Source organism: Hyperoodon ampullatus, assembly GCF_949752795.1.
Source record: "Hyperoodon ampullatus genome assembly, chromosome: 15".
In the NCBI taxonomy this organism is placed as follows: domain Eukaryota; kingdom Metazoa; phylum Chordata; class Mammalia; order Artiodactyla; family Ziphiidae; genus Hyperoodon; species Hyperoodon ampullatus.
In genome coordinates, this window is record NC_136928.1 from 14,035,940 (window position 1) to 14,054,652 (window position 18,713).

The following is an 18,713-nucleotide window of genomic DNA, read 5'->3' on the forward strand; positions in this document are numbered from 1 at the left end:
ATTTCAAATACATAGAAACATGAAGAAAAAAGCATAGCAGCTACCCATGGCCTTGTCACTTAGTTCTATTGAAGCCTTTCAGTTTGCAATATGTAAATGTTTAGCCTACCTACTTAGCTGTAGATTATTCTCATAAATCTAAACTCTGTGTTTCTTTCTCCTAACACACCAAAGATACTGACATGCTTTAGCTACCTACGGCCCCATCTTGTCATCGTTGCCTAGAAGTTTTTTGGGTTTTTTTTTAATGCAAACAAATCTGTTTTTTTAAAAACAATAAATATGTAATTATGTATAGTGACATATTTTGTTAATATCTATGCTCAGGGTTGTTTCTTGTATTGTAAGTATTTGATTTCTTCGTGTGTCCTTAGAAGCACATTTTATGCAGAAGATATTTTACCCTTCCCCCGCCAGCCAAGCCCCACCAATCTAATGGTGTTGTGGTTGCTACCACCAATACTACCCCCACCTCCAAACTCCAGTCCAGAACCAGATCTTACAGTGAAGTTTACTGTTCTTGATCTAAGGTGATGTCAGGGACATCAGCGATTCACTTAAAGGTTCACTTGTTTACTTGGTTCTGATCCTGGTGTCACAGCTCCATGTTTGTCCTCCTTCCAGCTTAGGCTCTTTACTTCCTATGAGGAGGAGGGTTGGCCACCATCCTTCTTCCATCCTACTGGCTTCAAGCAATCAGGCTGTCTCTGTTCCTCTCTCATGTGTTGAGTACCATTAGCCTCTGTAACATACAAATCCGGCTCCTTGTCACCACATCCCGCTCTAGACTCAGAGCCCAGGAGACCCCCAGTTTTAGTCTCGCCCGGTTCTTTGTTTTTCTCTTCTGTTTATGGGCCACTGAAATAGTCGTCTCACTTTCGAGTCCTCCTCTGTCTTTTTAAGCGTCACTGCTTTATGTTTGAAGCAGAGCAGCTGTGTTGGAGCATAAATTCATCTTGAGCAGAAGCCCTTACGCCTTCTTTGGTTTGTTTGTTTGTAAAATATTTATTTATTTATTTGGCTGCGCCGGGTCTTGGTTGCGGCACACGGGATGTTCGTTGCGGCACGCGGGATCTTTTAGTTGCGGCATGCGGAATATTTAGTCGTGGCATGCGGGGTCTAGTTCCCTGACAAGGGACCGAACCCGGGCCCCCTGCATTGGGAGTGTGGAGTCTTAACTGCTGGACCATCTGGAAAGTCCCCCTTATGCATTCTTGATGCCGTTTGCTGAGTGGAAAAATCTCTAAAATTTTGAAACCTTGATTATTTCATCCTTATGCTCTGAGCCCATCATTCACCCTCTCTCGAGGCAGTTTTCTCAAATGTATAATGAGATGTTTGGACTAAGTCCTTTTTAGCTCTCAGAGTCAGTAACTCAAGAAGGATGTAAAATTATCAAGCAGAAGAAGTTATTCCTCAATCAAAATCAGCATTCTCCAAGTTGAGAAGATAAAAGCAGCGATAGTATGAGATCTTAATTTCAATGATTGCAGAGGACTTCTTAGATATTAGAAGCGGGGAACCCTTCTTGAAAAACCAAGAAGGACCTTAGAATAAATAAAATGCCGTCTTAGATTAGACACCAGATAGTAATCAAAAGGAGTTTGTACTCCAAGGGCCCAGTCTGGGAATATATATCATTTTAGAAAGGGTTTAAATAAATTCATTTATATTAGTTGTGGAAGGAAATGGAGACTTTCTCTGTGGAAAACAACTTAGCTGCCCATGAGACCCTCCTAGCTGCCTACCAATAGCGACACAGAGGGCAGTGAATTGAATTTTACCTCATAGGACACGTTCAGGATGATTTCTAATTATTTTTAAAGCTTAGTTTTAGAAATGCTATACTAAGATATTTTTATCTAAAATAAAAATTGTATATTATCTCTTCTTCTGGAAAATGTCAGTTTGGGCCATAACTTTATAGAATTTGAACTCTTTTTTTTTTTTTTTTTTTACAGTTTTTGCTCTTTTTGTATTCTATTGATTTGTGTATATTATAGGACTAACTTCTTGCAATAGCATTTTATAAGAGATTAAATTCCAGGAAAAATATACTTTATGGGCCTAGGGATCTTGAAGAAAACTGTAACCGTGTATCTGAGCTGGTAGCAGGGTCTGTCTTGATGGCAGGGTAATGGATTGCACATAAAATGCTCTTGTGGGTCATATTTCTTAAAAGGTCATTCATACCTAACATTTCTCTGAATTTTCTGGTTAATGTATCTCATATATTAAGTATTTCACTTAATACAGTTTATCACTAGTGCAAAGATCTGAGTCTGAGTTCATTTATCAGTTCTTCCGTTGTGTTATAAGTGCTGTAACACTTGTGTTTTTGTTCATCATTTTAAGTGTTAGGTATGTATAATACCTGATGTAGAAAGAAAAAAGAATTACAGAATTACACAAAGTAAGAAATAAAATATCCCCCTCTCTCTCTGCCCAGCTGTTAAGTGTTTGGGACCTGGAAGTGGTAATGTTTCAGAGAGCTTCTATGATATGATTCCAATGGGAAAATCTCATTTCAGGTTCTGAGCAACATTCATACAGTCAGGGCCACGTGGCAACCTAAGAAACCCAAAACATGGACCTTTTCTCCCCAGGTAAGTAATCTGCTTACTTGTGAATGGAAGTAAGCAGACTGGAATGAAACATGAACTTCTTTTTTTACCTGATAAGTATTATATGATTAATTTCTAAGGCAAGATTGTCAAAGTGTATTCCTGAAATAATGTATGTGTATTTAACACAGAATATATGGGGCCAGATTTGAATCCTTAGATTAATGTTCTTTGAGGACTTTGATAACAATTACTCATGTTTCTGACTCACCAAAGTTATAATGCCTATGAATCATCTCATTCAATGGGTCACAAGGTTTAATTCTAGAAAATTCCCTCTGATGAAAAATGAAAACAGAAAGAGAAAATTTAGGACGTGTTTTTCAAAAATGCAGTCTCCAACTGTGCCCATGAGAATTGTGCTTTCTTCAGATAAAAATCAAGGGTGACGCCTAGGGAACTGGTCATTACACCCAGCAACTGTCAAGACTGGGACAAACAAAGGCTGGAATGAGGTTAAGTGGCTTGAAACCACCGAGTCAGTGCCACATAGATGCCAGTGGAGACAAAGATATCTTTATGTTCTTTTAATAATATTAACTTTCTATAGTTCTATTTACTTTACTTTTTTTTCTACCTCCAGAGTTTCATTACTTCCCTCCCACAACTAACTCCCTTATGTCACTGCCCCTGAGAACCCTTCATTAACCTCCTCCTATTGCATCAGAAGATCTTACAGCAAGATAGAGGTTCACTGAGAGGACACAGCATGTGGAGGAGGCCCAGTCACCTCACCTGTGGGCTGTGTGTGTCCACACTTGTCTACCACACGACTCCTACAAGCCCAGTTTGATCTTCTAAGCATCCTACTGCTTACATTTTTTTAAATTGTAACAATATAATTGTTCTACTCTTTTTTTTGTTAATTTCCCTTTTTTTTTTTTTTTTTTTTAATGTTTTGGCCGCCCCACGCGGAGCGCGGGATCTTAGTTCCCCGACCAGGGATCGAACCCACACCCTCTGCAGTGGAAGGGTGGAGTCTTAACCACTGGACCGCCAGGGAAGTCCCCCTACTGCTTTCATTTTAACACAGTACTTCACAGTTCTGATAGTGCGTCTCTGTGCCTGTGAAGTGGTTAGGGTAGAATTTTCCAAGGTTTTCCTGGATATAAAGATGAACTGTTTTGAGGGATAAATAATATGTGTATGTTGCTTTGTTGAATGAAATTAAGCGTCCTTAGGTGTGAGGCATTCTTCCTAGGTACTGTGGGAGCTTACACGTTAGTAGAGAAGACACATAAAACACCAATATCCTCTATTTATGGAGCTCTGACCACGTGCCAGGCGTGAGGTAGGCCGTGATGTGCATTTTCTCATCTAATCCTTGGAGTCGCTCTAAGGAGTGGGTGCTGTTGATAACTGGCACGTAGGCAGAATGTAATGTCACACAGGCAGCACCTAGGGATCCAAGTGCTGTGGAAGCACAGAGGAGGGTGAAATTAATTCTAGTCCTTAGGCTCAGCGAAGGTTTTCTAGAAGAGAAACAAAACTTTGAAGGATGGGTAGGATTTTATAGGCAAGGAAGAGGGATGTAGTTGTCCAGGGAGGGGGAATGGAGAGGGCAGAAGGGAAGGAAAGGAAAATTTCCAAGGCGTGCCTGAGGAAAGTTGAGCAAGTGTGTGTGCAGTCCGCAATTTTAGTTCTGTTTCCAAAGGACAGCGGTTAATACAAATATAAATATCTTATCAGGGGATTTCCTGGCGGTCCAGTGGTTAGGACTCCGCACCTCCACTGCAAGGGGCACGGGTTCGATCCCTGGTTGGGGAACTAGGGTCCCGCGTGCCGCGTGGCACAGCCCCCCGCCAAAAAAATCTTATCAAACTATTTTTGTGATACCTCTGAAGACCTTGGTACAGTGCTTGTTTCACATTAGCCTCTGCTCTAAGCATAGAGTAAGTGAACGTAAAGGTAGTTTTCTTCAATACAAAAATTACATTTTAAAATTTCAAATCATTGGTATAGATGAGTCCAGTCCATCTGCTTTTTGTTTCCTTTAAGAGACCTTTATTATGATGCAGCGACATAAACTATTTATAGATGAATAGAGCTGAACCTTCCCTCCATTTTAAAAACATTTATTTTATTGAAGTGTAGTTGATTTACAATGTTGTGTTAACGTCTGCTGTACAGCAAACTGATTCAGTTATACACATATATACATTCTTTTTCATATTCTTTTCCATTATGGTTTATGACAGGATATTGAATATAGTTCCCTGTGCTATCAGTAGGACCTCATTGTTTATCCTCCAACCATTTTTCATGTTTATTAGTAATTTTCGTTTTTGGTATCATTTCAGGTTACTGGCATCTTGCCCTGCTTGCTTGATGGTGACTGTTTCATCAGGTCCAATTCTTCTTCTCCAGATCTTGGAATATTATTTGAACTTGGAATTTCTTATATTCGCAATGTATGTCAGTTGAAAGATACAGCTTTCTAATGTGTCAAAGGGGAAGTTTTCCCTTATGTCTGTCTTTAGTAAAATAGTCGAGGTTTTTATGTGTAATAGAATTTTAATCTCTTGAGGAATGAGAGTGACAGTGATTCTAATTTTTTTATGATGCTACTTTTCCAGTAGTGTTTAAAATAAGTGTACTTGTTTACATTTATAGCTTGAGCAAACTCCAGTGCTTTTAAAGAATGAAGATTGGAAAAACATGAGACCTTGCAGAAAGTGATAAAAGATGCTCAGCGGCTTTGCAGCACAGTGCTTTAGCTCTGTCCTGGAGGGTCAGAGTGCCCCTAACCTTGCAAATGAGGGTTCTAATGAAGGGACCTGGCAGAGGGGTAATTTTTATAAAGGGAACACCAGAAACTTGGATTAATTTACATCATATAGACTATTGAATCAGTGGGTGTGGGTCTGTGGTAATAATTATATATTTCCATATTCCAGTAATAGCTTGATAGGTGTAGTATGTGTGCTTGGCCTCGTGATAACCCAGAGAGCCAATTTTTATTATGTTAATGGTGTAATACCGTCCTTTCATTTCTTTAAGGCAAATTCATCCGTCTGCTGCGGGTGGGTAGGACAGGAGCAGCTCCCACAGGTGAACCCCAGATGCCTCTGACAATTGACAGTGGGGTTAAGTTCTGAGCAGAAGGACCCTTGAATGCTTTAAGTGGCTCATCCCATTTCTTACTGAGACAGAACCTCCCACTCTCATGTATATTGAGGCGATCTGGAATCATCCCACAGCATATTTATGTCACTCAAGAAGCAATAGTAACAGTTGTCATATCATCAGCTTTAGGGGTTTTTCAGGAGCAATTTAATGAGAGATTTTCATTTTACATCCTGCCTGTACCATCTGGCCTGCAAGTCAAATGGGACTCCACTGGGTTTCACTTTGTTTTCTTGTGAAGAATTTTTTAGTTCTAAAGGCAAATACTAGTTTTATTCCTTTTAGAAGAACTTGGTATGTGCTTATAGATTTGACTGATTCAGACATTAAGTTTCATACACTTTTTTATTTTCTAGTCAACTGGTGAGAGAGGAGAATTAAGTTGTGGCTGGGTGTTTCTTAAACTTTTTGATGCCAGTGGAATTCCTATTCCAGCAAAGTAAGTTGGCTTATATATTCCTTCCAAACGGGTAATTTTGTGGAAATTCATTTTTTTTAGAATCTAGATACCTTAGGTTTCTAGAGTGTATTATTTACATTTCAGTAACTTGTGTGGAGAGGGCTTTTAATGTTGACTTTAATGTTCTTTTAGGTAGTATATGAAAACAGTACACATGATCTCATCCTAGCAGGGAAGAAATGACACATGTAGCAAAGGTATTTTAAAAGATATTTGCACCGGTTGTCTGCTGAGAATATTCTTTCAGTGATTTCCTGTGGTATTAGTACATTTCACAGTGCTGGAATAGAGCCTCATTCTCACCAAAGAGTGAGAAAGCTGAGTCTGGGGTCCCCAGGTCCTCCGTGACTCCCCCTTTCTTCCGTAGGTGGTACATGGAAATTGTAGCAGCAGCCACTGTAAACAAATTTAAGACCAAAAACAAATATTTGTAATGCATTTGCAATATATACCTAACAGTCACAAGATTATTATCCCTAATACAAAAGGATCTTTCAAAAATTAAAAAGAGGACAATCCAAATTTGAAAATGGGCACACACACACAAATCTAAGTCTGGAAGGTAAGAAACCCACAGAAGAGATACAGATGGGCAGTCACTAGGATGATGATTGAGATCCCAGATTTGGAATGGTAAAATTCAGGGCTGTAGCCTGGGCTCTGTCCGTGTAACTGTAAGCAGGTTGTCTGCAAGCCTCAACTTCCCCCATCTTTAAAATGGGATCATAATAGTTCCCAAGCCCAAAGGTTTAATTCAGATAATGCTCCCGTCTTCCATCTTTACTGATACCACAGGGGTGGGCGTGACCTCCTTACCACTGGACAGAGGTAAAAGCCCTCCTCTGATGTTACCCCAGTGGGAGGGGGAGGGGCACTCTATCACACCCAACCTCCCCAGCCACTGCCTGTAGATGTAGAGGCCCAGGCTTCTTGTGGGTTTTTTTTGTTTTTCTGCTTTTGTTTTTTGTCTTTAATACTGTTCAGGGTTTCTCGCTGTGCTTAGTGGGAGGGAAAAGTGTTTATCCTATCCTTCTTAAAGTGAAGTCATAGCTATTTTTTTTAAATGAGGTGGAGGCCTACATATTGATACAGAAACATCTCCAATGTATATTATTATATGAAAACGGCAAGTTGCAGAATCGTGTGTGTGCCGACTCCACTTCTGTTCACGAAGAGCTGTGTGTGTGTGCGTGGGTGTAAACTGTTCCCGGAGGTTGTCTCTGGGGAGCAGAACTGGGGAGGTGGTGCCACAGGATTAAGGAGGCCTCTTACCTTCTGCTTCCACACTTACGGAATACGCAGCTTTAAACGTGTGTCAGTTTGAGATTTACTGGTTAAATGTATGTGTTTGTTTCCATTTGTATTGAAACAGATAGGACAAGGGGCTCCCAAACTAGGGGGGAAAGAAGGGGGGAGGGATTTTTCATTTTTTGTTTATCATTTCTATGCCATTTGAACTTTTTACAACAATCTACATGTTACTTTTATATTTTAAACATAGTATGAATTCATAATAGCTTTATTTCCAATGATGATTTGAAACATTTGAAAAATGCATTTAAATAACACGAGTCATTAAAGTCAAAAGACCTTAATGACATCAATTAATCTTTCTCATTTTTATGTAGAAAAATGTATTTTCTGTGGTTCATAGTTAAGAGACTTTATTTACTGAGATGATAACCCCATGGAGGTATCAACAACTTTCATTCTCATTTACCAGTGAGGCATAAACAAAATGTCTGTGAATGCATCTGTGCTAAAAAATGTTCCACTGCTGACTCTACTGTTTCTCAATGTCCATAACATGTATCCATCATGGTATATTTTTCTTTTGTAGAACTTATGAACTCTTCTTGAATGGAGGCACCCCTTATGAAAAAGGTGTTGAAGTGGACCCTTCAGTATCCAGAAGAGGTACCACTCTTCTGTGTTGCTTTCTTTCCTTTCCTTAAAGATTAAACAAGCAGAAGATGCATCAGAGAAGATACCTATAGTATAATAAGCGTAACACTTATCACGTGAATTCACATTTTTTTAAATATGTCGTTTGATGTTAAAATCTTAATCATTTTTATCTAAGTGCTTATTTTCTTGGTAGCATATTTGAGACTGTAACGTAGGAAATTAGGATGCATGAGGACCCTGTACTGGTTCCTTTTCATTGAACACTGGGCCACAGAATTGATAGAATAGGCCAATGCAGTGATTGCCTATTGCTAGGTCAAAGGGTGTAGACATTTGAAATTGTGGTATACATACCAGGTTGCCCTCCAAAAATACTGAGCATCTTTTAATGTGTTCATTGACCAGGCACTGTGCTAGATAAAGGGAAAATGGAGAGTAAGGCAGATAGGGCCCTTGCCTCTTGGAGCTCAGAGCCTGATGGGTTTGAAACTCCCCTCTTGCTCCTCAGACATCCCCCTCCTTGTTTCGTGATTTAGGACACACAGCACTGCTGCCGCCCCAGCAATACCAGTCCCACCTTGGAACAGGAAGGAGCTGGGATCTGGGATGCAGCTGGTTCTACTTGGAGTCAGACGTGCTTTTTAAACTCCCTTTTTGTTGGTCATCTGGCAACAGTGATGCTGTCACGGTATCTGATGTAGTGGCAGCTCCAGGGGTGGGCTGGTTGGGTACATTCTGAAGGTCCTTAGGGCACATCATACTTCATCAGTCCATTTAGGGCATATGGACGACTCCCGCCTCTCATACAATTCAGCCCCACTGGTGCTGAAAAAAACTTTGTCTTATTTTTATATATAAAAAATAATATAAAATACTCTATTTTATTATATTCACTGCCTAAGCACTTAAAGTTTTGAGATGTATTTTTTTATTTTTTTAAAGCACATGGTAGTGTTTTCCATCAGATGATGACAGTGAGAAGGCAGCCTCAGCTTCTAGTAAAACTGAGATCTTTGAACAGAAGATCAAGGAACATGCTAAGGTTGGTACCTGCTGTTACCTGTCCAGTGAACTTGGGCCCATTCAGCGTTTGTGGACCATCTCTGCTTCTGGCTTCTCCACGTGCTTGGTCACCTTTTGTTAGTTATTTTTTTTTCGTCACTAATTCTTCTGCCAAGGATCAGTAGGGAAATGGAATAATAATACATTTCAGATTAGCTTATTCTTCTGTTTACCAGTTAGCACAAATGATAGGTACGGTCAGAAATAGTATAGAAACTTTTGAGTCAGCGGGACATATTATCCACAGTCCTACCCTTAGGGAACTTTGGGGAACTTTTTTTAATGTCAAGTTTGTTGAGGTATAATTTACACGCAGTAAAATTTGCCCTTTTTAGTTTAAGTTCTTTGCGTTTTGACAAGTATATACAGTCATATAACTACCACACAGTCAAGATAGAGAATATTTCCATCACTATAAACAGTGAACTGATGCCCCTTTGTAATCAGCTCTCCAGCTCTGGCCTCAGGCTACTGCTCCTCTGTCTTCTTTCCCAACGGTTTTGCCTTTTCCAGAATGTCCTACCAATGGACTCACACAATACATAGCCTTTTGAGTCTGGCTTCTTTCATTTAGTGTAACGCAGTTGAGATACACCCATGCTGTTGCATGTGCTAGTGGTTTTTCCCTTCTTGTTCTAACTAGTATTCCATTTGGTGGATATACCATAATGTGTTTATTTATTCACTAGTTGATAGATACTTGGGTTGTTTCTGGATTTGGGCAATTATGAATAAAGCTGCTCTATATATTTGCGTAAGAGTTTTTTTGTGTGTGGGGGCATGTCTTCCTTTCTCGAGGGTATAAGTACTTAGGAGTGGGATTACTGGATCATCTGGTGTTTGTTTAACTTCATAAGAAACTGCCAAACTGTTTTCCAATATGACTAGGCCATTTTACACTCTCTCCAGCAGCATATGAGAGTTCCAGTTATTCCGTATTCTTGACAACATTTGATATGATCAATTTTTTTCTGTTTTGCCCATTTGATTTATTTATTTATTTATTTATTTATTTTTAGCTGCATTGGGTCTTCGTTGCTGCGCGCGGGCTTTCTCTAGTTGCAGCAAGCGGGGGCTACTCTTGGTTGTGGTGCACGGGCTTCTCCTTGCGGTGGCTTCTCTTGTTGTGTAGCACGGGCTCTAGGCGCATGGGCTTCAGTAGTTGTAGCACTTGGGCTCAGTAGTTGTGGCTTGCGGGCTCTAGAGCACAGGTTCAGTAGTTGTGGCGCACAGGCTTAGTTGCTTCACAGCATGTGGGATCTTCCTGGACCAGGGATCAAACCTGTGTCCCTTGCATTGGCAGGCAGATTCTTAACCACTGTGCCACCAGGGAAGTCCTTGCCCATTTTAATAAATGATTAGTGGTAGCTGTTGGTGGTTTTAATTTGCATTTTCTTCAGGGAGACTTTGCACTGGTAGAATCCCAGGTCAATCCATTTCTAACTCAGTAACCTCCTGGACAAGTCATTTACCATCTTTCTCAGGGTCTCAAGGTTTATGTCTTTAAAATGGGCATAATAATAATATTAACCCCATCAAGCTCTAAAGAGGTTTAAGGAAAAGAAAATATATAAAACACTTAGCTAGTACATGGCACACAGTAACACACAATAAGTACCAGCTATAATTATTACTATTATATAGTAATAGCTATATTATAAACAGCTATAGCTATTACTATTACTATTATTATTATCATATGTCTAGATAAATGTAAATATAATGACAGGTGGCTGGCACTGCCATCAAATTTGTTCAAATGAGGATGTGCTATGTAGCTGGTAGGATCAGGGGGATTCAAAATAAGCTTTGGAAAAAAAATAAGCTTTGAAGGTTTGGAAGAGGTACCATTTGATGACGTGGAGATGTGGAGAGTACACAGTGGCCAGGAGGGGCAGAGGGAAGAGCCTGGCTCGGGAACAGAGACTGATGCAGTTGACTGGTCCCCAGTGACCTGCTCTCTGCTCGCGGATTATCAGAAAGCAGGGAACCTTGGCCCACCTCTGTGAATGGTTGCTTTTCTCATTCTAGACCATGCTCCCAGTTTAAATATCCCTTGTTCTTATCTCTAGTACTGAAATGTGTATCATAATTATAGTGTTAACAGTTAAATCTTTCAATAACCATTAATTATGTGTTCATGGGTAGTATTCATTCTCTTGGCTCTTTTTTTCCCTGGATGTTCATAGAGCCTATAAATTCCCTTTTTTTGGCCAATCTTTCCTTGGACAGTTTTTATTTTTCAAGATTAATAAAAGCAGCACAGTAGCGGTCTTTGTAGAAGAAAAGCTAGAATCCTGTTTGGCCCCATTCTTCCTACTTCTTCAGCCTCCCGCTACACCTCTTGTTGATAAGCTTTCGAGAGTCCGAAGCACTCCCAAGCGTGTCTGTCAAGTACAGCTCTTAATAGTGTTTCTTTGGCCCCAAATATCAGTTTGCAGATATGCTTTACAATCTAGAGATCAAATCTGACTTGGGTGCGCGGCGGTCAGATGGGCGGGCCCATTCTCCCAAAGCAATGAATGTTCTTCTGTATGCTGGGTTCTCAAAGAAGGGTCCCAGGTCCGCATCCCCTGACCTCAGGAGCTGAGCCCTTGTTGGTTACAGCATACAGTAGGCACCCGAAAAATGTTTGTGAAATAATTTCCAAGTAGAGCTCTTCCTGCTGGTGTAAAAGAGGTCGGGAGCTCTGCTCTGCCTTCTGCGGTCCCTGGCCTCCCCCACCTTGTCTTGGTGTGCGCTCCTGTCTCCTCCCAGAGACCTGAGCACCGTCTTGAAATTGCCGCTCCACCTTGCCTGATTCAGAAATGCACTCTGCTCTCCTGGTAGTGTCAAGCGTGGGCCGCAGGGCCCGCCGGCCTCGGGCAGGCTCTCCCAGAGGCAGGCCGTGGGCATGGTGAAGCCAGAGGCCTTGGGCCCTACTGCCGGGCCATGGGCTGGGGTGTGAGGGCTGTGCTGTGGGTCCAGGATGAGAGGCTGGGATCAGGCCTGTGCGCCCTGGAGGTGGAGCCTGAGGCGGGGCTGACCCTTCTCAGTCTCCTCTCCCTGACCTGCCACCCGCAGCAAGTGGGGAAAGAAGGCGGATGATGCTACCAACAGCCCTCCTCCTTCTCTCCTCCAAAAGCCAGTCCCGCCTCTGTCCCCACTCTCCCTTGCTTAGGAACTTCATCTTTGGGGATTTCCCTGGTGGTCCAGTGGTTAAGACCCCACGCTTCAACTGCAGGGGGCACGAGTTCGATCCCTGGTTGGGGAACTAGGATCCTACGTGCCGCAAAAGAAAAAACAAAACAAACAAACAAAAATACCCTTCATCTTATGTACATGTATAACTGATTCACTTTGTTATAAAGCAGAAACTAACACACCATTGTAAAGCAATTATACTCCAATAAAGATGTTAAAAAAAATAAAAATAAAAATAAAAAAATAAATAAATAAACCCTTCATCTTTGTTTAGCCAAGTTCTCTGCTTGAAGGAGAAAGGACAGGGACTCTTTTTGTTATGCCAAGGGACCTACAAAACTGCGGGCAGGGCCAAGGGTGGGAAGCCCAGTTATAATCTGCATTAGTGCCCAGTTTCCCCAGTATCCTTGCTGGTTGGCTTCATCCTGCCCTCTCACTAGCCAGCAGTCTTCCGTGTGTGTCTCCTTTGGCTGTCAGGAGCCCTGTGAAAATCCGATGAATCAATGTGGACTCATCTCCTTGACCAAAGAAACAACACCAGAATCCTGTCCCTGGGTCTCCTTTTACAGAGACAACTCTGATCATGTTGACCCTCAGCTGAGATGGAAGAGGAGCAAATAGATCCTCCTGTTTCACCAGGACTTGCCTTTCTGATTTTGGAGCTGTTTTTTTGATGGGGTTTAACTTGGTGTGATTTGGCCAAATGCATGCTTTTAAGCCTCTGATGAGGGAAAGCCCTGAATTTAGACCCAGACTCCCAGAGCACGGGTTCTGAATACCGAGACATACTGGTCTGTGGCAGTAGGCTACATGCCTGTATATAAATTTGCTACAAATTTGTTTATTTTCCTTTGCCTTTTTGACGTATGCCATCTTTTTTTCTCTTTTACTTTCATTGTATTATTGCTAAAAATAAATGAAGTAATAGTGTTGCTTGAGGGGGGCCCAGTATCATGTTTATTGCCCTTCTGTTGGTCTGTCTGTGAGGTCAGAAAGAAGTATATCTTTACTTCTTCAGCTCAGAGCTTCCTGGTCACCTTGGATTTGGGAAAATCAAAGGATTTCCCTAAAGGAAGCTCTGATAAAGAGCCAGCAGCATTGCTTCATGTTATGGGGAGGTGCCAGAAGGAAAGGAGTGCCTGCACTGTGGGCGCTGAAGGCCTCTACTGCAGGCTGGCCGCGATGCCTGCCAGACAGTGCAGGCCAGTCTGGGAGAGAAGGGGAGGAGAGAATGGAAGGAAGGTTCCACCCCTTCCCCTCGGAAAATTAATGTCTGTTTATCAGCATGAGACATGAGTTTGGGCAAGCTGCTGAAACACTGCCCACATGAGCCATAGACCAGAGGGCGGGGTGTAGAACAACCCTTGGGAATCACAGCATGAACACCGAGAAGGCATGTGGTGGCATCAAGGCAGCTTAAATGTTCCCCTGCAGCCAACCTGAAATCTAGGTCAGGTATATACACGATCAGAATTTTAGCAGGGCTGGAAAAGGATGGCTTCTGGCTCTGTGTATGAAATGCTCTATATGAACATAAGTGTGGTAAGAGAATCTATCTTGTGTTTTGGGGCACTTCTAGAAATGCAAGGGTTAGGGAGTGGTCAAGGATACGTATCTAAATTCCGTGAAACTAGTCATAGGGACCCATTACTCCTGCACCATCCCCAGGGTCACGTTCCTTCTGTTCTCTTTCAGCAGGCTGGAAGCCTGGATGTTACCTCTGTGATGAATTTTCCCTTCTAAAATTCTCATCCTAGAAGTTAGAAGGAAGGATTATTTTCTGAAGTTAAAGTCTCTTTTAACTTTAGGTGGTTTCCCTTAGCCCAAAGACATCTTCCTCTTGGTAGAGGACATTGTTTGCAAGGTTTTCGAGATATCCTATATGGTCATTCTTCATGCTTAGTGACAGAGTTCATGTATTTCTAAAAATAACACAGAAAATGTGTGTTTAGAATGATTCAAGACATTTTCTTGAGTATCTGCTAAGGTTAATTCTGGTGCTCAATATTCCCAGTAAGTATTTAGTGTGTACCAGGTGTCAGGTTTTAAAGCACTCACTTGTTGTATTTCCGGATTATATTTTGAAATCTCAATATTGAAATTTTATTTCTATTTTTTTATTCCCAAGTATTTTCTTTCTTTCAATGCTATTAGATATGCTATTAAATGAAATTAAAGTTTTAATTTCCTTTTCAAATTGTTCATTGTTAGTATATAGAAACATGACTGATTTGTGTATGTTGATTTTATATCCTGCAACTTTGCTGCATTTATTAGTTCTAACAGTTTTGTGTGTGTGTGTGTGTGTGTGATCTTTAGGATCTTCTACATATGAAATCACGTTGTGTGTGAACAGAGATAATTTTACTTCTTTTTTTTCTAACTTAGATGCTTTTTATTCATTTTTCTTGCCTGACTGCTCTGGCTAGGGCTTCCAGTAATATGTTGAATAAAAGTGGTGAAAACGAGCATCCTTGTCTTGATCTTGATCGTGATCTTGATCTTGGAGGGAAAACCTCCAGTCTTTCTCCATTGAGTATGAGGTTAGCTGTGGGATTTTCACATATGGCCATTATTATGTTGAGATAGTTTCCTTCTATTCCTAGTTTGTTGGGTGTTTTTATTATGAAAATATGTTGCATTTTGTCAAATGCTTTCAGCATCAGCTAAGAAAATCATGTGTTTTTTTTCCCTTGATTCTGTTAATCTAGTGTATTACATCGATTGATTTTCTTATTTTGAACCATCCTCGCCTTGTAAGAGTAAATCCTACTTGGTCATAGTGTATAAAACTTAATATGCTGTTGAATTATGTTTACTAGTATTTTGTTGAGGATTTTTTGCATCAGTATTCATCAGGGATATTGGTTAGTAGTTTTTTTGTTGTGTCTTTGTCTGGCTTTGGTATCAGGATAATGCTGGCTTCACAGAATGAGTTTGGAAGTATTCCTTTCATTTCAGAAGAGTTTGAAAGGGATTGGTATTAATTCTTCTTTAAATGTTTGGTAGAATTCACCAGTGAAGCCATCTGGTCCTGGGGTTTTCTTTGTTGGGAGGCTTTTGATTACTATTCAATCTCCTTTCTAGTTATAAGTCTGTTCAGATTTTGTATTTATTCATTATTTAGTCTTGGTAGGTTGTGTGTTTCTAGGAGTTTGTTTTATCTAGATTATCTAATTTGTTGGCATACAGTTATTCATAGTACTCTTTTATAATCCTTTGTAATTTTTGTAAAATCAGTAATAATGTCTCCTTTCATTTCTGATTTTAGTAACTTGAGTCTCTCTCTTTTTTTCTTAGTCAACCTAGCTAAAGGTTTGTCAATTTTATGTCTTTTCAAAGAACCAGCTCTGCTTTCATTGATTTTTCTCTGTTGTTTTCTATTCTCTATTTTGTTCATTTCTGCTCTAATCTTTATTATTTCCTTTCTTCTGCTTCCTTTGGGTTTCATTTGTTTTTCTTTTCAAGTTTCTTAAGGTGTAAAGTTAGGTTGGTGATTTGAAATCTTTCTTCTTTTTTAATGTAAGTGTTTATAGCTATAAATTTTCCCTCTTAACACTGCTGTCACTGCATCCCATAAGTTTTGGTGTGTTGTATTTTCATTTTATTTGTCTCAAGATATTTTCTGATTTCCCATGTGATTTCTTCTTTGAGCCATTGGTTGCTTAAAAGTATGTTGTTTGATATCCACATATTTGTGAATTTTCCAGTTTTCCTTCTGCTATTGATTCCTAGTTTCATTCCATTGTGATCAGAAAATATACTTTGGAAAAAAGAAAATATACTTTGTATAATTTGTCTTTTAAGCTGTTAAGACTTGTTTTGTGGCCTAATATATGACCACATATGTTAGGAGAATGTCCTGGAGAATGTCCCGTGTGCGCTTGAGAAAAATGTATATTCTGCTATTGGGCAGAGTGTTCTGTATATGTCGGTCAGTTACAGTTGGTCTGCAGTGTTGTTCAAGTTCTCTTTCCTTATTGATCTTCTGTCTGGTTGTTCTATCCCTTATTGAAAGTGGGGTATTGAAGTCGCCTGCTCTGATTGTAGATCTATTTCTCTCTTCACTTTTGTCACTGTTTACTTCCTATATTTAGGAGCTCTGATGTTTGTTGTATACGTTTATAATTGTTATATCTTCTTGATGAATTGACCCTTTTATCATTATATAATATCTTTCATTGTAACAGCTTTTTGGCTTAAGATGTGTTTTGTCTGATGTTAGTATAGCTATCCCTGCTCTCTTTTGTTTACTATTTGCATGGAATATCTTTAACTATCCTTTCATTTTCAACCTATGAATGTCCTTAGATCTAGAGTGGGTCTCTTGTAGACACAATATAGTTGGATCCTGTTTTTTTAATCCATTCTGCCAATCTATGTCTTTGGGTTGGGGAGTTTAATCCACTTACATTGAAAATAATTACTAATGGGGAAGGACTTAATTGCCGTTTTGTTATTTGTTTTCTATATGTTTTAAGGGGTTTTTTTTTGTCCCTCCTTTCCTCCCTTACTGCCTTCCTTTGTTTTTAATTGATTTTTTTTGTAATGATACATTTTGATTTCCTTGTGTGTATATTCTGTACATTTTTTTGTGGTTACCATGAGGATTACATACAACATCCTAAAATTCTTACAGTCTATTTTAAACTGATATCAATGTAACTTCAATATTGAAATTTTCTTGTCCTTGAGACCTTACTACAGTATGTACCAGGCATTGCATTAAGCAGTCCACATTTACCTCATTTTAATCCTTTTAGTAACCTGAGATGCAGCTATGACTATCTGTGTTCTACAAATGAAGAAACCAAAACACAAGGAGAATAAATAATTAACCCAAAATCACATAGCTAGGAGGTAGCATAGCAAAGTCAGAATCAGTCTGATCTGCCACACCCTGCTGTGTTCCACCCAGCACCGGGAACAGTCTGAACTCGTTTCCTCTGCATTCGTCACGTCAGGTGGGGTGGCAACATGGCTTTGTTAAAACTTGTAGCTGACTAGTCCCGTTCTTTCTAAAACACATAATTGATGACTTTTATTTTTTATTCGACATTTAACATGGGTGTATATGCGAACATGGAAACACAGAAATGGTAACTCAGAGTTGCAACTTGAAAGTATACACGTAAAAATAAAAGTTTTCTGAAGTTTAACGTGGTCAACTTATAGTGGAAGTTTTCCTCAAAATTATTAAAAATTTTTTTCAATGAAGCAAAACTTGAAACTCTTCATTCGAGTAATAAGTATACATTTTAAAAACACCATAGTTTGGATCATAGGGGATTGTTTAATGAATACATTTTTTTTTCTTCTTTAATAGTCTACTGCCGGAAACATTAATTGGAAGTATGTGCTCCGTTCATTTGTTGATATTTTATCGCCAGATTCTTGGAGACGTGCTCCTGAAAGACAGGATGAGCATGCACAGTGCTGGTGAGAAGTCTTTGCAGTTTCCTTACATACAACAGTGCATCATGCTTTGAGTAAATGTAACCTCTGCCAGCCTTTATCTTCTGCTTCTGAAGGTGACATTTGGAATAAAATATTTAGAATAGCATCAGTCAATCACTTACTTCAGATGCAAAGCATTGTGCTCAGTGTGCATCCTGTGTGAGCTCCGTACGTGTTCCGTTCTTTACAATATACACTTTTTACCATTCAGATTCTGGGGACTTGAGATCCTAAATTTCAGATATAATCATATTTTCCTTTAATGTCTTTAATAATGTTTTTACTACGTGTTTGATATGTATATCATCTTTTTGGAAAGAGACCAAAATTACCCAAAATAACTGGTTCTTAATGCAAGAAATTTAAAAATCAATAAAATTGGTGAATCCAGGTAAGCGGTGTTCAGGGGTTCTATTTTTATTCTTGCAACTTTTTTGTCAGCTTGAAACTTTTTCCAAGTAAAATGTTAAAAAGTAATTTTAAAAAATCAGTGAGCTGTCACACATGATTGAACTTGCACAGAGATATGCATGTGTTGTAAGAATTACCTCCAGAGAAAGTTGAATTTTATTGGATATTCTTTATTGAGTGCCTAGTATATGCCAGGCGTTGTGCCAGGACCCAGTGATGAATGAGACAGGCACCATCATCCCTACTCTCGTGGAGCAACAGACTTCAAACACAAAATTATATGAATAATCCTTCTCAACCTCAAGTGTTCTGAAGGGAAATACACAACAAGAGCATACCCTAGGAAGACCTGAATTAATTCATAGGATGAGGGAAGGCTTCTCTGGACAAGGAATTTTTTTTTTTGCGGTACGCGGGCCCCTCACTGTTATGGCCTCTCCCGTTGCGGAGCACAGGCTCCGGACGCGCAGGTTCAGCGGCCA

At 39.8% G+C, this 18,713-nt stretch overlaps 1 protein-coding gene across 1 annotated transcript in view; it reads left to right on the forward strand.

Annotated features, from left to right (window-relative positions):
- NPHP1 (nephrocystin 1) overlaps positions 1–18,713 on the forward strand; it is a 59,324-nt gene that overhangs the window by 35,367 nt on the left and 5,244 nt on the right. Inside the window, 10 exon segments of the mRNA XM_079720771.1 lie at positions 2,532–2,606; positions 2,997–2,999; positions 3,001–3,025; positions 3,028–3,057; positions 3,060–3,079; positions 4,925–5,035; positions 6,107–6,189; positions 8,051–8,127; positions 9,061–9,160; positions 17,690–17,802. Of these exon segments, the coding sequence (XP_079576897.1) occupies positions 2,532–2,606; positions 2,997–2,999; positions 3,001–3,025; positions 3,028–3,057; positions 3,060–3,079; positions 4,925–5,035; positions 6,107–6,189; positions 8,051–8,127; positions 9,061–9,160; positions 17,690–17,802 (637 nt within the window).